Source organism: Puma concolor, chromosome B2 (genome assembly GCF_028749965.1).
Source record: "Puma concolor isolate L17-30 chromosome B2, mPumCon1.1.hap2, whole genome shotgun sequence".
Classification (NCBI taxonomy): Eukaryota; Metazoa; Chordata; class Mammalia; order Carnivora; family Felidae; genus Puma; species Puma concolor.
Genome location: NC_141671.1, coordinates 147494368 through 147514198, shown reverse-complemented (window position 1 = coordinate 147514198; position 19831 = coordinate 147494368). Strand labels below are relative to the sequence as shown.

Sequence of the window (19831 nt, the reverse complement as noted above, 5' to 3'; positions counted from 1 at the left end):
TAACCAGTTCAAAGCCATAAAGCTGGTTAGTCTTTTGTTTTGATTGACAGTGGACAGAGCCTATGGAAAGTTATAGTCTATTATCTCCAAAGGCTACAAGGGAAAATCACTAAAGATGTATTTTTTAAGGGAAAATCATTTCATTACACAATTTAATATTAACAAATCATATTGGCTGTCACTCCTAATTGCCTTGTCCCTTTATCAAGTCTGGCTGCTGCTGAATGGTAAATTGGAAATGGTTAACATTAATTGAGTACCTAATATGTGCCTGACACTAGCCTAACATTTATTTATTTATTTATTTATTTATTTATTTATTTATTTAGATGGTGGGGAGGGGCAAAGAGAGAAAGAGAGAGAGAATCTTAAGCAGACTCAAGCCCAGCATGGAGCCACACGCAAGGCTCTATCTCACGACCATGAGATCATGATCTGAGATGAAATCAAGAGTCAGACACTTAACTGACTGAGCCACCCAGGTGCCCCTAGCCTAACCATTTTATATCCAATCCTTGCAACACTCTTATAAGGCAAATTCTATTGTCACCCAATTTGGCCTGGGCTAGCTGATCCCTGAGAGGTTAAGGAACCTCCCCAAGGTTGCAGAGCTACTGAGAATTAAGGCTTCAAAAATATTTGTTGATTCATTGTTTTAACTCATGGAATAAGTTACATTCCATAAAATGCACAGATTTTAAGGGTTTAGTTCTGTGAGTTTTGATCCCAATCAAATAGAACATTTCCAGAAATTTCCCTCATGCCTCTTTCCAGTCAATAACTCCTTTATCCCAAAGACAATCATCTCCTGATTTCTATCACTATAGATTAATCTTTTTACCAACATTCAGTATTTTCAGCCTTTTTAGGCACTTTTTAGTGGCTAAAAAGTTAAATCAAATGAAATTGTATCTTGTTGTCTTAATTTGTATTTTCCTTGTTATTAATGGTATTTGTCATCTTTTATATGACCATTTGCATGTCTTATTTTGTGAATAGTCTGTTCAAGTCTTCTGTTTATTTTTGAACTAGGCTATTTGTCTCTATAGCATTAACTTTTAAAAGTTCTTTATTCTGGAAATGAATTATTTGACAGATATATGTATTGCAAACATTCTTTCCAGTCTGTGGCATGTATATTCATGTTTAATAGTGTCTTTTGATGAGCAGAAGTTTTTAATGTTCTTTGAAGTTCAATTTATAAACGTCTTCATTTATGGTTAGAGCCTTCTGTGTCCATATAAGAAAGTTCTGTCTGTTCCAAGGTTGTAAAGATGTCCTTGTTTGTTTTCTTCTAGAAGATGTATGGAGTGAGTAAAGGATTTAGATATTGATACTCAGTTGTTCAAGTACCATTTGATACAAAGATTCTTCTTCTCCTTCCCTCATTGAATTCCCTTGGCACACCTCTGTTATTTTCCCCCTTTTCTTTTCACTTTACTGAGAAATAATTTGTGTAAAATATACTGCCTCTATTTAAAGGGTACAATCTGAGGAGTCCTGACACACGTGTAAACCCATAAAACCACCACTACAATTAAGATAGTAAGCATTTCCGTTAACCTTTACGTTAGTTTGCTGGGGCTACCATAACAAAGTACCACTGACTGGGTGATTTTAAACAGCAGAAATTTATTTACTCACAATTCTGGAGGCTGGAAGTCCAAGATCAAGGTGTTGTTGAGGTTGGTTTCCTCGGAGGCATCTCTAGTTGGTTTGTGGATGGGTTGTCTTCTCTGTGTGTTCACATGGCCTTTTATCTGTGAGTGTCCATGTCCTAATCTCCTCTTCTTATAAAAACAACAGTCATATTGGACTAGGACCCACCCTAATGACCTCATTTTAACTTATTGCCTCTTTAAAATCCATATTTCCAAATACAGCCACATTCTGTAGGGGAGTTAGGACTTTGACATGTAAATTTTGAGAGGACACAATTCAGTCCATAAAACTCCTCCAAAGATTCCTCATGCTCTTATGTAGTGCTTTCCATGCTCTGTCCCACCCAAAGCTACCACTGATTTGTTTACTGCTGTAGATTTGTTTGCATTTTACGTAAGTGGAACATGTAGCATATTCTGTTGCACATTTTGCTTCCTTTACTCGCATCATTTTGAGAATCATCCATGTTACATTTATAAGTAACATGATACTTATTGCTGAATAATATTCCATTGGATGAATATGCCACATTTTGTTTATCCATTCATATTTTGACACAAGTTTCGGTGGTCTACAGTTGGTGGTTATTATTATGAATAAAATTATTACGAGCATTTGTATACAGTTCTTTATGTGGACTCATGTTTTCATCTTTATTGGGTAATTACGTAAAAATGAAATACTCAAATCATTTTCAGTTACGTCTAACTTTATCAAAAATGCCTGAAGGTTTCCAAAGGGGCTGTGCCATTTTATATTTGTACCAGTAGGGTATGTGTGTTCCTGTTGTTTTACATATCACCAACATTTGCTATGGGTGTTTGTAAAAATGTAATCTGTTTGAAAAACAGGTTGCTCAGTTCATTTGTAACATTGGCTTTTGTAGCAACTCCACACAATCTACAGGATAAAGGATCCTTCTTTCTTTTCCATGACGATATTATCAGGTTTTAAGATATGTTCTGGGGCGCCTGGGTGGCTGGGTCGGTTAAGTCTCTGACTTCAGCTCAGGTCACGATCTCACGGTCCGTGAGTTCGAGCCCCGCGTCGGGCTCTGTGCTGACTGCTCAGAGCCTGGAGCCTGCTTCAGATTCTGTGTCTCCCTCTCTCTCTGCCCCTCCCCTGTTCATGCTCTGTCTCTCTCTGTCTCAAGAATAAATAAACGTTAAAAAAATTTTTTTTAAAAAGATATGTTCGATAAATATTTGTTGAGTAGATGAATATTTTGGTTCAAAGGATTTTTTTCTTTATTATTTTCCCTGTTCACTATTTAATGACTGCGTTATTGGGCCTCAGCTCTAGTCACAGCACTGTGCTTAGCCTTTTGAGAAGCATAGGGTCCTTAAATCCAGTGGAGGAAGATGGAGAACCATGTTTGCCACATGAGTAGAAATATATGCTTTAAAAGAGTTACAAGCCACATGCTCTGGAAAGTGACATAATCCCTGGGGAATGGCTGAGTAACAGGGAAATTGAGAAAAATTAAAAAATGAAAAACGCACTGGGCTGAGTCAGATGCCTTAGAACTGACCAATTACTGCTTATCTGTCTACTAAATTAAAAATAACCCTACTCAGGGACTTCTATTTTGAGAAATAAGAAATATTACTTGTAACAGTTGTCATTTTTCAGTAAGTCAGCATGTGTCCAGGACTGGGCAAAACTTTTTTAAATGTGTATTTATTTTGAGAGAGAGAGAGATAGAGAGCAGGCAGGGGAGGGGCAGAAAGAGACAGAGACAGCGAATCCCAAGCAAGCTCCACACTGTCAGCCCAGAGCCAGACGCGGGGCTCAAACTCACGAACCATGAGATCGTGACCTGAGCTGAAACCAAAAGTCAGTTGCTTAGAGGCTTAATCAACTGAGCCACCCAGCACCCCGGGGCCTGGCAAATATTAAAGTTGCTATTTCATTTAGTATTCATGAAAGCGCAATGAAGGAGGCCTTTGACCCCTTGCTTTTCAGAAGAGGTTTAGAAAGGTGGGGCCCATAGATAACAATTCGTGGAATTAGAATTCAACAGGTCTGTGAACTCTGAAGCTCCTCCTTCCCTGTATCATTTTTTGTTGCAGGTGCAGAGGAAAAGAAAGGAAGGAGACTCTGAGTGTAGGAGGGTTTTTTTTTTTAATGTTTATTTATTTTGGGGAGAGAGAGTGTGGCAGAGAGAGAGAGACACACACACACAGAGACAGAGAGAGAGAGAGAGAGAGAGAGAGAGAGAGAGAGAGACTGAAGCAGGCTCCAGGCTCTGAGCTGCCAGCATAGCTCAAACCCATGAACCGCGAGAGCATGACCTGAGCTGAAGTAGAACATTTAACCAACTAAGCCACCCAGGCGCCCCTGAGTGTAGCAGTTTTAAGGACAGTTTTGCTGTCCTAGTATTATATTACAAGTATAATTCTCAAAATTATTTTAACCCCTTAAGTTTAATTATATGACTTAAATGTGTGTGGCCCCAATCAAGAGGATATACTAAATGCAACACATTTGATAACTTGAAATAATCAGTAAAAGTACAGTTTAAGTAAAAGTACTGTTAAGATAATCCTTTATTTTATATTATTTTTTATTTTTTTAAATTTATATCCAAATTAGCATATAGTGGAACAATGTTTTCAGGAGTAGATTAAATAATCCTTTTTAAAAACTGGAAACACCAAGACTTTGTAGTAACATTTTGGTAAAACAGGATTTGCAATTTAAAAAAAAAAAATTTTTTTTAACATCTATGTATTTTTGAGAGAGAGAGAGAGAGACAGAGCGCAAGTAGGGAAGGGGCAGAGAGAGAGGAAGACACAGAATCTGAAGCAGGCCCCAGGCTCTGCACTGACAGGCTGACAGCAGCGGGCCTGATGTGGGGCTTGAACCCACAAACCGTGAGATCATGACCTGAACCGAAGTCATATGCTTACCCGACTGAGCCACCCAAGCACCCCCGGATTTGCAACATTTTTAGACAGTAGTGTATATGCCCACCTATGTAAAGCAGACTATAGAATTTATTTAGATAATTCAGGGGGGTGGAAAACAACCTCTTTTGCTTTAACAGCTCATCTGGATCTGGGTCAGAGTGATATTTGGATAAGAATTAGCCAATGAAGTACTTCAATTTTCCACTTGATTAGACATGCAAGACATAGCAAAAATGACTTGTAGATTAGTCCTACAATTTTTAAAAGTAAATTTTCAGACTCATAATTTACAGATTTAAACACTTGCTTTTCATGCCATTGAGTCCTTTTTTTTTTCTGAATTTCTGATTTACATGCACCATATAGATGTGTTTATTTTTTTTCTTTTTTTTTTTTTTTCAACGTTTATTTATTTTTGGGACAGAGAGAGACAGAGCATGAACGGGGGAGGGGCAGAGAGAGAGGGAGACACAGAATCAGAAACAGGCTCCAGGTTCCGAGCCATCAGCCCAGAGCCCGATGCGGGGCTCGAACTCACGGACCGCGAGATCGTGACCTGGCTGAAGTCGGACGCTTAACCGACTGCGCCACCCAGGCGCCCCTAGATGTGTTTAAATACTATTCCACTTTATGATTTTCTGTTGGTGGTGATATTATCAGGGAAAATCCCCAAACGTCATCTCTGGTTGCAGTTTTCCACTCGTTCACCAATTCCAACAACGTGAGTCCCTGCATCATAACAACACCCGTGGATTCCACAGGCCAGTGGCTCCAAGGTTTGAATTGAAGTAATTTCTCACTTGAGACCCGGGATGCAGCTGCTGCTACAAACTAGTGAGATTCTATGGTGGTCAAAATGCTGTTGCAATGTTTTGTTTTGTTTTTTTTTTAAGTGCTTTTCAGTATGAACTTGGAAAACTGTATTTACCCTAGGTCAACGATTGGCAAGCGTTCTCCATAAAGGACCAGAATAGTAGGGATTTTAGGTTTTGCAAGCCACTTCCTCTGTGTTGAAACAACTCAGTTCTGCCCTTGCAGTACATAGACAACAGGCACATGAGCGACCATGGCCGTGCTCCAATCAAGTTCACGTGCAGACACGGAATCCTGAATATCACTTACTCTTCATGTGCCATGAAACACTCTTCTTTTTGTGCTTTTTAGCCATTTAAAAATCTAAAACCATTGTTTTTTCTGTGTAAAAACAAACCCTAGGCTGGAGTCAGTCAGCAGACCACAGATTGTTCCCCCTTGCTATAGATGCTCAGATAATTTATGTATTGTCTTGATTGTGTAATCAATATTGAGCTAAAAAAAGGAGGAAGTTTTATAAAAAGCAGCCAAATGATCCTTTATTAAGACATGTATTTCACCACTGTTCTGACATTTTTTTCAGATATCTTTCTCCCATTCTTTACATTGGAGAGATTAAATACATTTTGGGGGGAATTCTCTCCCTGGCATGGCTGCCGTGTGATATGCAGTCCCTTTTAAATCTTGTAGCCTGGAGACCTTTTTACCCCTGTATAAAAACCATTAATAATAAATGCTTTAACCATGCATCTGTTAAAACACAGTATGCAAGGATGAACCAATTAACATTGTATATTTCCTAAGACTCGAAAGCGGCAACATTGAATCTGCTTTGTAATGGCATAAATTCACTGGCACACTTGTTTCTATTTTCGGGATGGGTACAGCAATAGCGTTCAATACCGATGCTGTGAGGAGTGTGGCTCAGCTAACACATTGATTTCATTATGCTGAATTCCCATAGTCATTGGAATTCTATTGGCTTTATTACTTATGTTATCTGGTTATGGTTTGAGATCAAGAAGAATATTGTGAATGGGCTTTCTATAATCTCCTCGTACAAAACGAGGACTTATCAGATAAAGTAGTATCTTATAAGGTAATTATAGGAATTGTTACATAAATGTTTTCATTGCTTCTTGGACTTTGAAATATTAAGGCATGAAAAATAAATATCTGTGTGATGCACAGTTTCATTTCATCCTAGACTTTGCGGCAGGGAATCCTACTCTGGGCAGTGAAATGAATGCAAATGGGCCCTAACCCCTATGTTACTCCTCTGTCCCCAGACTGTGCCCATGTTAGCTTTATCTCTTACCATTGCATGTGCTTTAAGTAGGTCAGTGCTTCCTGAACCAGCCTCGAAAGGCTATTGATAGAGCAAGGAAGCAATGTCTCCATGTTTAGTTAATGGTTATCCACGATGAAATGGATTTCCTTTGCAACCAGTGACTTTTCCAAGCCTCAAGTATGCCTCAGTTCATTGTCAGTCTCCACCAGCCACAGCGTGTGATCAGTGCTTCCCGTGGCTGTCCCGCCAGAGACTGCCATGTTCTAAGGATGAGTGGCTACTGTCCCGGATGGAAGAGACACAAGACACTGTTTTTGTTAGAAGTGGTCAGGAATGTTGGAGAGTTAAAAGGGGAAAGCCATGACACCTTCACAATTATTTCATTATACCCTGCCTCACTTCAAAAGGATTTGACAAGTCTGCAACAATACGTTGAGGCTAAAAACAAGAAAAACCAAATAAGATGAGGAAAGAGGTCAAGGAAAATCAATTGAGAAAAATAACATGAAAGCAAAGGTAAAATTAGTAAACCTAATATTTATTATAAGTTATGTAAAGTTTCCAGAGCTGGGCCACAGATTTGACTCTATCTAAAGTTTTCCTAGTCCTCTAAAATTGAAAGAAACCACCTGAGTGACTCAGTCGGTTAAGCATCCGACTCTTGATCTTAGATCAGGTCATGATCTCACAGTTTGTGGAATTGGGCCCTGCATCTGACAGTGCAGAGTCCGATTAGAATTCTCTCTCTCCCTCTCTGTCTGCCCCTCTCCCATTTGCACTCTATCTCTCAAAATAAATAAATAAGCATTAGAAAAAAATGAGAAAAACCTGATTCCCAGTATCCATGGAGTATCCTACAGAGAAACGGATTAACAAACAAACATAACCTCCAAGATGGGTCCTCGGCCAAGGATTGAAATACGACATGGGAGACTGTATTCCAGCCATGCTGGTCTGTGCTGAATTTCTCATGTGAAGTTGGAAAAGCAAGGCTGATAAATGTGATCCAGTTCTTGGTGTCAGTTCTTTATCCTTCTTTTACTCTGATACGTGTGTCATTTTGGTCAAATGAATATATGGCTATGTTTAGAAATCAAACATACAGATGGCCTCATGATAAAAAAGCAACATCTTGTAGGGTGAGGATATTAATCCCCTCCTTCGCCTTCTCTCTCAGCTCCACCTTTGCCATCCAATTCGTAACCTTTATGCCTTTACTTTTACATTGCCCAAGCTGCATGGCATGTATGTTTGGTTACATAACCATGATTTCAATCATCTGCCCAATCTCAGTAGTATGACTGTAAGGTTGAAAGTCAAGGGAATGTTTACATCACCATGACTACAATGGATTTTAAATGCATGCATTACACTTAGAGGTGCAGGGGAAATGAAATTGCTTATTCCCCATAACGGATGTGATCTTCATCATGAACCCTGACCCTTCCATGGAGGTGTATGTTCTTGATTAATCAATGTCATTGTGTCGTGGGTCCCTAAGATGGCTTTGCCTGTCTAGGTTCGGTGAATCGCTGGAAGGGCTTACAGGACTCGGTGTATCGTCCTACACACGAGTAAGGTTCATCCTGCCAACAGGATGCAAAGTAGCAGATGGAAAAGACATGTGGTGTGAAGTCTGGAGGAAACCACAGGCAAGTTTCCAAGAGCCCTTTCCCAGCAGAGCCGCACAGGACGTGCTCGTTTACCCAGCACCCAGGCTTTACTGGAGGCTGGTCACTGTATACCCCTCCCTAGCACAATTCCAGACTCCCAGGGGATAAGGGGTTCAGCACAAACCAGGTTGTTCCTACAGACAGTTTTCATGCTGCAAACCCTCTGTGTAACTAAGCGAATGGGAACACTCCCCAAGTGCAAATTCCCAAGTGGCATCCCAGGACCACCGTGGAAGCAGCCTCCCTAAGGATGGCAAGCCTCCGGCTTTTCTGCAGTCGCTTACAACCTTGCGGTTGAAGCAGTGGCTTTTGGTGTAATGACCTATGAATCCAGATCGTAGCTCCTTTTGATGTTTGGCTCAAATGGCCTCTGTTGAAGTTTGGCTTAGTATCTTTAAGGTAGATGCTCAACGTCCCGGATTCCCTCTGCCCTCCCCTGTTTCTCTCTAAATTATGTGGGTGCACGTGTAAGTGCGTGGGTCTGTGTGTGTATGGTGTGCCTGTGCGTGGTCTGTGGTGTGGTTGTGTGTGTGTGTGCACGTGAGTGGGTGCGGGTGTGTGGTACCCATGTGTTAGAGCGTCTGATGTGTGTGCACGTGCGTGTGCTTGGTGCACCTGTGTGTGCGTACGTGTGCTGGTGCAGGGTAGGGGGGGGAAGCGAGCGCTGCTGGAGACGCAGGAATGGCTGAGATCCTCACGTGCTTTCCGAGTTTGCACTGGTTTGTGCGGCATCATGGCCAGGAGGCTTCTTGGTCTGGCTCGTGGGGCCAGGTGGTCCTGGTGCTGATTGGTGGTGACCAGTTTCACTGCTCACATAAACCTCTGGCGGGTCCCAATGTCTTTGGGAGTAAAATCACCACGGCGGCCATCCCTTGGCCTTAACCTTTCTCCGCCTGGCCGGGCACAGGCCCTATAACACGCCTGCTGGAAGCGCTGTCATCACCACAGCTGGTGACACCACCCTTCTGTCCTCCTCCTTCTCTGCCGTGTCTACAGAGACACCACCCATCTGTCCCGAGGCTCTTGCCCAGAGCCGTACGTTGGATGAGGCCAAGGCTGGGCCTCTCCCTGCCTTCCCTCAAGCTGTCTGACATTCCCCTGAACTCTTAGACCTTCTAGCACACGTGTAAATTCGGCAAATCTGCGTGTCCCCAAATCACTCCTCACCATTCTCCCACTTACTTGACAATTCAGTTAGGTAGAGAATTTTAGGTTGAAAACTCTTTCCTCTGATCTTTAAAGGTATTTGTACTACTTAAAATTTCTATTTTTGATTTTTGTTTCTAGTTAGGGGATCTGACCTTTCTCTCTAGAAGATTTTAGGATCTTCCATTTATGAAAATTCTCACTTTCCCACTGTTGGCTGCTCCAGGCGTCACTCTGTTGTGGCCCATGCCTTCTTCTTGAGCCTTCAGACTTGCTGTGGTCCCACAGGGCACAGAGGCCCCTCCTCTGCTGCAGCCTGTTGCAGATTTCCAGAAACGCATGGAAATTTCTTCTCAATCAATACTCTGTCTTCTGTTCTCCTTGGTATTATGGGTTTACACCAAGCTAGTTTTTAAATGTCGTTTTTGTGGTGCCTCAGGAGAGAGTGGGGGAAATGTGTCCGCTCAGCCTGCCGGCTGTGACAGGTGGCCCTTCCCGGTATGCCGCCACGTGGTCCACGACTGCCCCCGAAGAATCCTTTTGAATGTAATTGCGTAGATGTTTTCATGTAAAAGTCATCATTTGACATTGCAGTGAACTTAAGAAAAGTAGTTAAGTTTTCAAACCATTGAATTAACCACAGTGGGGAGACGATTACGTGTGAATGTACCACATGTTTGGATCAATATGCTAAACATCATCTTAGTGTATTTAAGAAAACAGTTTTGATCCACCAGATCCCCCAAAAGGATCTTGAGAACTGCCAGGTTCTGTGGATTACATTTCAAAAATCATTGGACGACATATTACTATTCATTATCATTTTATAGTAGAAATAGATTTTAGAAAACATACTAGGGAGTACCTTTGTGTTACAGTTCATGCACCAAGTACATGTTTGTTTTTCTCAAAGGGTCCATCTTGCTGGGACGATGTCTTAATCCCAAACCGGATGACTGGTGAATGTCAAACTGCAAGCTGTCCTGGGACTACAGCCGTAAGTACCCAGTCAAGTCCATTTCTTTTTTTTTTTTTTTTCATTATGACATCTTCAGGGTTTAGTAGGAAATGAGAATAGAGACAAGAATGCTGACTTTTCTTCCATATGATAGTATCCAGCAAAAGTGTTCTCTGATTCAAAGCTTTTATAATAGTCACCCAAAATTCTACCTTTTTCACTGCTTTCCAGTGTCATTTTCCCAGAGGCTTAACCACTTTAGGTGACTATGTTGAAATATGTCAATTTAAACTTCTTAAAAAGTGATATTCATGGAATATGAAGAAGAGCCACTTCAGAGCCTAGAAAAAGAAAATAACAAAGATATATGGTTAATCTTTGTGCCGATCCTGTGATATTTTGTATTTATATTCCCACATCATTCAAAATGGCTTTCTTTCTTCATCTCTACCTTTCCTTTTCTGACACAGCGGGCTACTAGAAAATCTAGTATGGATGAACAGCTATACAACTGAATTACCATCTTCTGTTCTCTGCAATCCCTTTTCTCTGTGCAAACCTGGGGCATATCTTGATGTTTCGCATAGAAGAGGTATTTCTTGAAAGAGACTCTGAGTCCTGAAGTGATTTTCTAAATAATTTCATATCCCAAACAAGTTGGTAATTTGTGTATTGTTTTACTTTTTGCCTCAAAAATTCCTGGATCTATCATAATCTGATTTTATATTATCTCCTGAGCTGTAAATACCATTACGGTACCAACACAAATGTCAATGTTAGTTCACAAACTGTCACAGACAGCTGGCAGTTGGTATCTCCTCTAAGGAATAAAGTCTGTCAGTGGCAACAGGTATGATGTTGGAGCTACAGCTATTAGGCGCGTCTTCTCTCTCCGATTTGCAGGGTGATTGCAAAGTACTGAGGTAGCAGTGAGCAGCCCAAGCAATCACTCTCCATCAAACAGGGCCGAGGACCATGAACAGATTTTTATTAATGCAAATCCTGAAGAAAAATAATGACTTGTGTGTCACTCGCAGGTATTGAGGCATAATACACTCTTGTAAGTTTACTACTGGGATGAAGTTAGAGTGTATATATTTATGGAGCAGAATTCTTAAATATAATGAGATATACATACATGCATACAAATGCAATGTGTGTATAATACACACATTGTGGCTGGGCATGAACCCCACTTAAAAAAATCCATGAAGCGAGGGAGCATTGCTCAAAAACTGCCAACAGTGCCTCTCAGGTCCCCTTGGCCACCCTGTGAGTTCCGTGCCTAACCTAGTAACAGGCAGGGGAGACACAGAGGCCACCTTCTTTGACAATGTGGGTGGCGGATGTATATCCCAGCAGAGCCAGGATGGAGAGGAGGCTTCTGTTGTGGGCTCTGGGCGTCAAAGAGCTCTGCCCAGGGAGGACAGGGAATGGAACACAGCCCCTGCAGGCTTGCATGCAAATGGCTCTCGTAGTCCCTCCCCACTGCGACTCTGGTGCCTAGAGTTGAATTATGACTGAAGGCTTTCTTGCAAAGGCTGTTCTCCTAAGGTTCCACCCAGGTGTGAACACATTTCTCCAGAGCAAGGACACAGGTATGCTGAGGGGTTCCCACGTTCCCATGGTCAAAGACCTTCTCCGGTGTGAACTACCAAGTGTATCTCTTCTGCTGGAAGCATGCCACATTGACTGCACTCATAAATCCCTACCAGCATGTCACCTTCTGGTCACCGGTGTCACAGAAGCTGCAGAAGAAGGCTTTCCCACTCTGAGGTCTTTCTACAATGAGCACTTCGGGAAAGAGGTGGGAGCTTTGGATCTCTTAGACTCATTGCAGTCAGACACCTTTCTGTGCTTAAAACTTTCGGTGCCAAACAAGGAGGGCATTTGGAATGAAGGCTTCCTCACTGGTGTTGCACATGGAAGACTTTTCCTTGCTGCGTGGTTTCTGAGGACACCTCACACTCCTGATTGTGTGGGGTTGTGTTCCTGTGAAGTGTCAGGTGGTAATTAAGAGCTGCTTACCTTGGAAGGCCTTTCTAAACACCTTGAATTTGAAGGTTCAAGGCTGGGTCTCATATGGCTAGACCAAGTCAAGTCCTTGCTGGCCAGCACCCAGGCCTCCTCCCCACACCTCTGTTGTGGGACCATGTGGGGTTGGAGACGTCAAGCCCCAGTGGGAACAAGCAAAATTATGCAGGCCACACACCATAGATGCCCCAGGGCCCTTGTCCAAGAGCCTCTCTTCTCCCAGGACAGGCACACAACCACACCCTCAAAGGTCATTGGTCCTGGCCAATTTCAGCATCTCCGTGGCCATCATTGGAGCCTTGGTCTGGGGGCCTCCTTGGAAGCTGCCCCATGTAACGTCATGGGAAGCAGTGTCTGGCCCAGTGATCTGCTCAGACCAGAGCTTTTCGGCATCAAATCCTTTAGACTGAAAACACGTTTGAATTGCCTAGGAAAATCATCCAGGGGGTTGAAGTAAAATACAGATGTCAAATTAGTTTTAAAAAAGAAAAAGAAGAGGGTAGAGTAGAGGCAAGTAGGACAAATAAGAAGTGTATACGTGTACATACACACACACACACACACACACAATAATAGAATAAAACCATATACAACAGTGACAAAACAAAATGTAAATGTGCTAACAAAAGTTTAAAAGACAAAGATTCTAAGACTTTATTAAAAGAACGTCCAGGGGCACCTGGGTGGCGCAGTCGGTTAAGCGTCCGACTTCAGCCAGGTCACAATCTCGCGGTCCGTGGGTTCGAGCCCCGCGTCGGGCTCTGGGCTGATGGCTCAGAGCCTGGAGCCTGTTTCCGATTCTGTGTCTCCCTCTCTCTCTGCCCCTCCCCCATTCATGCTGTGTCTCTCTCTGTCCCAAAAATAAACAAATGTTGAAAAAAAAAAAAAGTTTTAAAGAACGTCCAGCTTTATGCGAGAAACAAGATATATACCTAAAACATGAGAACAAAAGCACTGAAAATTAAAGAATGGACAATGACATACCAGGCAAACATTAACCAAAGGGCAGCTTTTGAAACCATTTTAATTGCATATAAAATCAGTTTTGGGGAAACAGCATTATTAAAATTTTTCATTTTTCTTTTTTTTTTTAAGTTTTTATTTTAATTTCAGTTAGTTAGCATATAGTGTTATATTACTTTCAGGTGCACACCATAGCGATTCAACACCTCCGTACAACACCCAGGGCTCATCACCACAAGCACACTCCTTAATCCCCATCACCTATCTCCCCCCATCCCCCACCAGCTCCCCCTGTTAACCATCAGTTTGTCCTCTGTAGTTAAGAGTCTGTTTTTTTAATTTCTCTCACTCTCTCACTCTCTCGATCTCTCTCTCTCTTTTCCCTTTGCTCCTTAGTTTTGCTTCTTAATTTCCACATATGAGTTAAATCCTACAGTATTTGTCTTTCTCTATGACTTAGGTAGTTTAGCATTATACTCGGTAGATCCATCTATGTCCTTGAAAATGGCAAGATTTCATTTTTTGTGGCTGAATAATATTTTATTGTATATCTATGCCACATCTTTTTAATCTATTTATCAGTGAATACTTGGGCTGCTTCCGTATGTTGGCTACTATAAATAGTGCTGCTATAAATATAGGGCTGCATATAATTTTTTGAATTAGTGTTTTGTATTTTTTGGGTAAATACCCAGTAATAGAATAACTCGATGTAATGGTAATACTATTGGTAACTTTTTGAGGAACCTCCATTCTGTTTTCCACAGTGGCTGCACCAGTTGGCATTCCCACCAACAGTGCGTGAGGATTCTTTTTTTCTCCACATCCTCACCAACCCTTGTTGTTTCTTGTGTTGTTGATTTTAGCCATTCTGATAGGTGTGTGGTGATAGATCATTGTGGTTTTGATTTGCATTTCCCTGATGGTAAGCGATGATGATGAACATCGTTTCTTGTGTCTGTTGGCCATCTGGATGTCTTCTTTGAAGAAATGGCTATCCAAGTCTTCTTCCCAGTTTTTAAATGGATTAATTGTTTTTTGAGTGTTAAGTTGTATAAGTCCTTCATATATTTTGGATACTAAGCCTTTATCAGCTATGTCATTTGCAAATATTTTTCTCCCATTCTGTAGGTTGCCTTTTGGTGTTGATTGTTTCCTTCGCTGTGCAGAAGCTGTTTATTTTTATGTAGTCCCAATAGTTTATTTTTGCTTTTGTTTCTGTTGCCTCGGGAGACATATCTAGAAAAAAGTTTCTATAGCTGATATCAAAGAGGTTACTGCCTGTGTTCTTTTCTAGGATTTTTATGGTTTCAAGTCTCACATTTAGGTCCTTAATCCATTTTGAGTTTATTTTTGTGTGTGGTGTAAGAAAGTGGTCCCGTTTATTTCTTTCGCATGTTGATGTCCCATTTTCCCAGTACCATTTGTTGAAGAGACTGTCTTTTTCACATTGGATATTCCTTCCTGCTTTGTTTTGATCACTACGGCTTTGTAATATACCTTGAAGTCTGGAATTGTGACGCTTCTAGCTTTGCTTTTCTTTTTCAAGATTGTTTTGGCTATTTAGTATATTTTGTGGTTCCATATAGATTTTAGAATTGTTTGCTCTAGTTCTGTGAAAAATGCTGTTGGTATTTTGACAGGGATTACATTAAATGTATAGATTGCTTTGGGTAGTAAAAACAATTTAATAATAATTATTTTTCTAATCCATGAGCAGGGACTACATTTTCATTTCTTTGTGTCATCTTCAATTCCCTTCATCAATGTTTTATAGCTTTCAGAGTACAAGTCTTCCACATCTAATCTTTGGTTAGATTTATTCCTAGGTATCTTATTATTTTTGGTGAAATTGTAAATGGGATTGTTTTTTTTAATTTCTCTTTCTGCTGCTTCATTATTGGTGTATAGAAATGCAATAGATTTCTGTACATTGATTTGTATCTTGCAACTTTCCTGAATTTGTGTATCAATTCTAGTAGTTTTTTGGTGGAGTCTTCTAAGTTTACTATGTATAGTATCATGTCATCTGCAAATAGGGAAAGTTTTACTTCTTCCTATTGATTTGGATGCCTTTTATTTCTTTTTATTGTCTGATTGCTGTGGCTAGGACTTCCAATAGTATACTGAATAACAGTAGTGAGAGTGAACATCCTTTTCTTGTTCCTGATTAGGCGAAAGCTCTCTGTTTTTCCCCACTGAGGATCCTTTATCTGATTTTGGTAGGATTTTGCCTCACAGAATGAATTTGGAACTTTTCCTTCCTTTTCTGTTTCTTGGGAATAGTTTGAGAAGAATCGGTGTTAACCCTTCTTTAAATGTTTTATAGAATTCACCTGTAATGCCATCTGGTCATGGACTTTTATTTGTTAGGAATTTTTTGATTACTGATTCAATTTCTTTGCTGATTTTTGGTCTGTTCAAATTTCCTATTTCTTTCTGGTTTAGTTTTGGTAGTTTATATGTTTCTAGGAATGTATCCATTTCTTCTAGGGATCCTTCTAGGTTTATGAATTTGTTGGCATATAGTTTTCATGATATTCTCTGATAATTGTTTGTATTTCCGTGGTGTTGGTTATTATTTCCCCTCTCTCATTTGTGATTTTATTTATTTTTGTCCTTTCTCTTTTATTCTTGAGGAGTCTGGTTAGAAGTTTATCAATGTTATTGATTTTTTTCAAAGAATTCACTCCTGGTTTCACTGATCTGTTCTATTATTATTTTATTAAAACCATCTGTTAAATCCATCTGTTCTAGTGTATCATTTGAAGCCATTGTTTCTTTGTTGATTTGCTGTATAGATGATCTGTCCATTGAGTGGGTGTGACAGTCCCCAACTACTATTGTGTTGTTACTAATTAGCTCCTTTATGTTTGTTATTAACCGTTTTATCAATGTTGGGTGCACAAGTATTTACAATTGTCATATCTTCTTGTTGGATTTTCCCCTTTATATTTTTTGAGAAGTGTTAATATTCTGTATTTAATATCATGCATAAACCACCCCAACATGCCTTTCATTAAGCAAAAGGCAACATTTTAAATGCAAGGAATTTTAATTCAATTGGCAGAGTTAAGACTAAAAGGAGAAAGGAGACATTGTCAGCTTATCTTTAGCCCTTGCCTTTAATAGGCTAACAAACAACTTGAAACACAGCTGAGCCTTGCTGTTCTGATAGAGTGAAACTTCACCCTCAGTATTTAAATATATTAATATAACCAATTATATAAATCTATAAAACCAATCTCCTGTAAGCTTAGAGATGGCATTTACCAGCTCTGTGAAAAGCTGAACACTGCCAATCACATATTCGTTTAACCACGAGCCAATCTTATTTAAATCAGGACTGTCCAAAAGAAATATTCTATCAGCCATTAGTGATCTGAATTCAGGTGTACGAGATCAATTTAAATATGGTACACATATAAAAAAGTCATGAGACATTTTTGTTTTGTAATAAATAAAGCAATGGCCAACTATTACTCCTTAGTAGCTTTTTTAAGAAAAGCTATCAAGTCTGCTCTTTCCCCTGCCTTCTTAATGCCGGCAAAGATCATTTTTGTTCTTGGGATATACTTCTTGGGATTCTCCAAATACTCCATCAGTGTCTCCTCTCCCCAGGAGATGCCTTTGTTCTTGTTGGTATCTGTGTAAGAAAATCCAGGGGCTTGACCTGTCTCTTGCCCAGATAAACCATGGATATTTGGCCCAGCTTGTGATTGCCTCCATTTTCCATGGTATGACACTGGGCACACTTCTGAACAAAAATCTTCTTGCCCTTTTCAGCATAACCCATGTTTAAATTGCTCTTTGGTCCTGCATGAAACAAAGGTGCCTGCTCACAATCCAGATGTCCCACTCTCTCTGGATTTCCCCCTTTACTATTATATAGTGTCCTTCTTTGTCTGTTGTTAGAGTTTTTGTTTTAAAGTATTTTTTGTCCAATATATATATTGCTACTCCAGCTTTCTTTTGCAATTCATTTGCACGATAGATGGTTTCTCCACTTCCTCACTTTTAATCTGATGGTGTCTTTAGGTCTGAAATGAGTCTCTTTGTAAGGAGCATATGCATGGCTCTTGTTGGGTTTTTTGTTTTTACTTTTTTGTTGTTTGTTGTTTTTGTTTGTTTGTTTGCTTAATCCACTGTCTCCTTATGTCCTTTGATTGGAGCATTTAGTCCATTTACATTCAAAGTAATTACTGATAGATATGTTATGTATTGCCATTTTATTACTTGTTTTGTGGTCGTTTCTGAACATTTCCTCTGATTCTTGTATTTCCTTCATGTTTTGCTGATTTTTTTTAGTGATATATTTGGATTTCCTTCTTTATACTTTGCATATTTGTTAGTGGTTTTTGATATATGGTTACCATTAGGTTTGTGTATAGCATCTTCTACAGATAGCAATCTATAGTAAGTTGATGGTCATTTAAGTTTGAACCCATTCTTTGCTCCTCTCCTCCCACATTCTATGAGTATTTCTTTTGTGAGTTCCTTGACTGATTTCTTACAGAAATATTCATTTTTGCTGATTTTGTGTTTTCTACCTTGATATTGTCACTTTTGGTCCATCCTTTCCACTCAAAGAGTCCCCTTTAATATTTCTCACTGGGCTGATTTAGTTGTCATGAATTCCTTTAGTTTTTGTTTATCTGGGAAACTCTTTATCTCTCCTTTTATTCTGAATGATAGCCTTCCTGGATACAGTATTCTTGGGTGCAGATTTTTCCCATTCAGCACCCTAGGTACATCCTGCCCTTCCTTCTGCTTGCCAAGTTTCTGTTGAAAAATCTCCTACTACATTTATGGGTTTTCCCTTGTAAGTTACTGACATCTTTTGTCTTATATCTTTTAATTTTTTTTCTTTATTATAATATTTTGCCAATTTAATTACAACATGTCTTGGTGTGAGTCTGCTTTTGTTGATACTTGTGGGAGTTCTCTGTGCCTCCTGGGTCTGGATATCTGTTTCCTTCATTAAGGAATTTTTCAATTATTATTTCTTCAAATAAATTTTCTGTCCCCTTTTCTCTCTCTTCTTCTTCTGGAACTGCTATAATATGAATGTTATTACATTTGCTACAGTCACTGAGTTCCCTAAGTCTATTCTCATTTTGCATAATTCTTTTTTTTTTTCTCTCTTTGCTTAACTTGTTTACTTTCCATTACTGTTTTCTAGGTCATTAATTCATTCCTCTGCTTCTTCCATCCTGCTGTTCATTTCATCAGGTGTGTTTTTCATTTAATTTATTGAGTCCTTTATCTCTGCTCTGTTATTTCTTATTGTTCTGTTAAGAGTCTCACACATTCTTCCACTCTTTTCTCAAGTCCAGTGAGTTTCTTCATTATCACTGCTTTAAATTCTCTATTAGACATGTTCCTTATATCTGTTTTTGCTTAGATCTCCAGCTGTGGCCTTGTCTTGTTCTTTCATTTGGGATAAATTTCTGTGTCCTCATTTTGTCTGCCTCTCTGTATCTCCTTCTGTGTATTAAGAAAGTCAGCTATTTCTTCTGCTCTTGAAAGCAGTGACTTTATGAAGAGTTCCTAGAGTGCCCTACAGTCCCTGTTCATCAGAACCTGGCACTTCAGGAGAGTATCCCAGGTGTTTTGCTTATGCTCTACTGTTGTGTTTGAGTCACGTTTCCTTTCATTGCAGCACATTCACTGACTTTCTGCCTGTTGTGGACTGTTCTTGCTCTCTGTAGTGTTAGTGGGACCCCAGTAGGCCAGCTCTGGAGGGGTATGCCCACCAGGGAGCTTGGGAGCAGGGTAGTGGTGGTAGCAAAATTTGCACTGGGCCACTAGTCCTATGCCACATCTCCCCAAGCACTGTGGTGGTTAGGGGCTGTGTGCTAGGATGGCCGGGGCACAAAGATGGTCCCTGCACGCAATGGTGGTTGAGGGTGCATGGTTGGGTGTGGTGGGGTGACTGGGCACTACACGGCAGCTTTACATTATTTAAAATTCTAAAAAGCATTATGAAAACTAGGTTTTGCTAAAAGTTTCAATAACCGAGAAAGATATAGCAGTTTAAACATTGTATGATCTTAGTAACACGAACTCAAAATACATTAAAGATAAATTGTCAGAATTAACCCAGGATATGAATAAATAGGGCACAGGGCAGGAGACAGTAACATTAACCTCCAAGGGGTGGGAGCTCCAGCAGCATAATCAAGAAGCATGTGACTGATCAGTCCAACCAGTAACCAGTATCACATTGTGAGCACTGCACACAACACCTGGAGAACACCTCCTTTTTCAAAGCATATTTGGAACATTTCAACAATTGATCATGTTTTGGAGCATTAAAGCATTTAAATAACACTTACAAAAGCATAACCATAAAAATCTCTGAAACATGGAAATTCAA

The 19831-nt window shown here is 40.0% G+C and overlaps 1 protein-coding gene and 1 pseudogene across 3 annotated transcripts in view; one reads left to right on the top strand and one right to left on the bottom strand.

Annotated features, from left to right (window-relative positions):
* The window catches only part of PRKN (parkin RBR E3 ubiquitin protein ligase), a 1357610-nt gene that overhangs the window by 649221 nt on the left and 688558 nt on the right, over positions 1-19831 (top strand). For all 3 annotated transcript variants that reach the window (XM_086708284.1, XM_086708283.1, XM_086708285.1), the window contains one exon: positions 10411-10494. In XM_086708284.1, the coding sequence (XP_086564410.1) occupies positions 10411-10494 (84 nt within the window). The remainder of the gene's footprint in view (positions 1-10410; positions 10495-19831) is intronic.
* Positions 16800-17282, bottom strand: LOC112862009 (cytochrome c pseudogene; annotated as a pseudogene).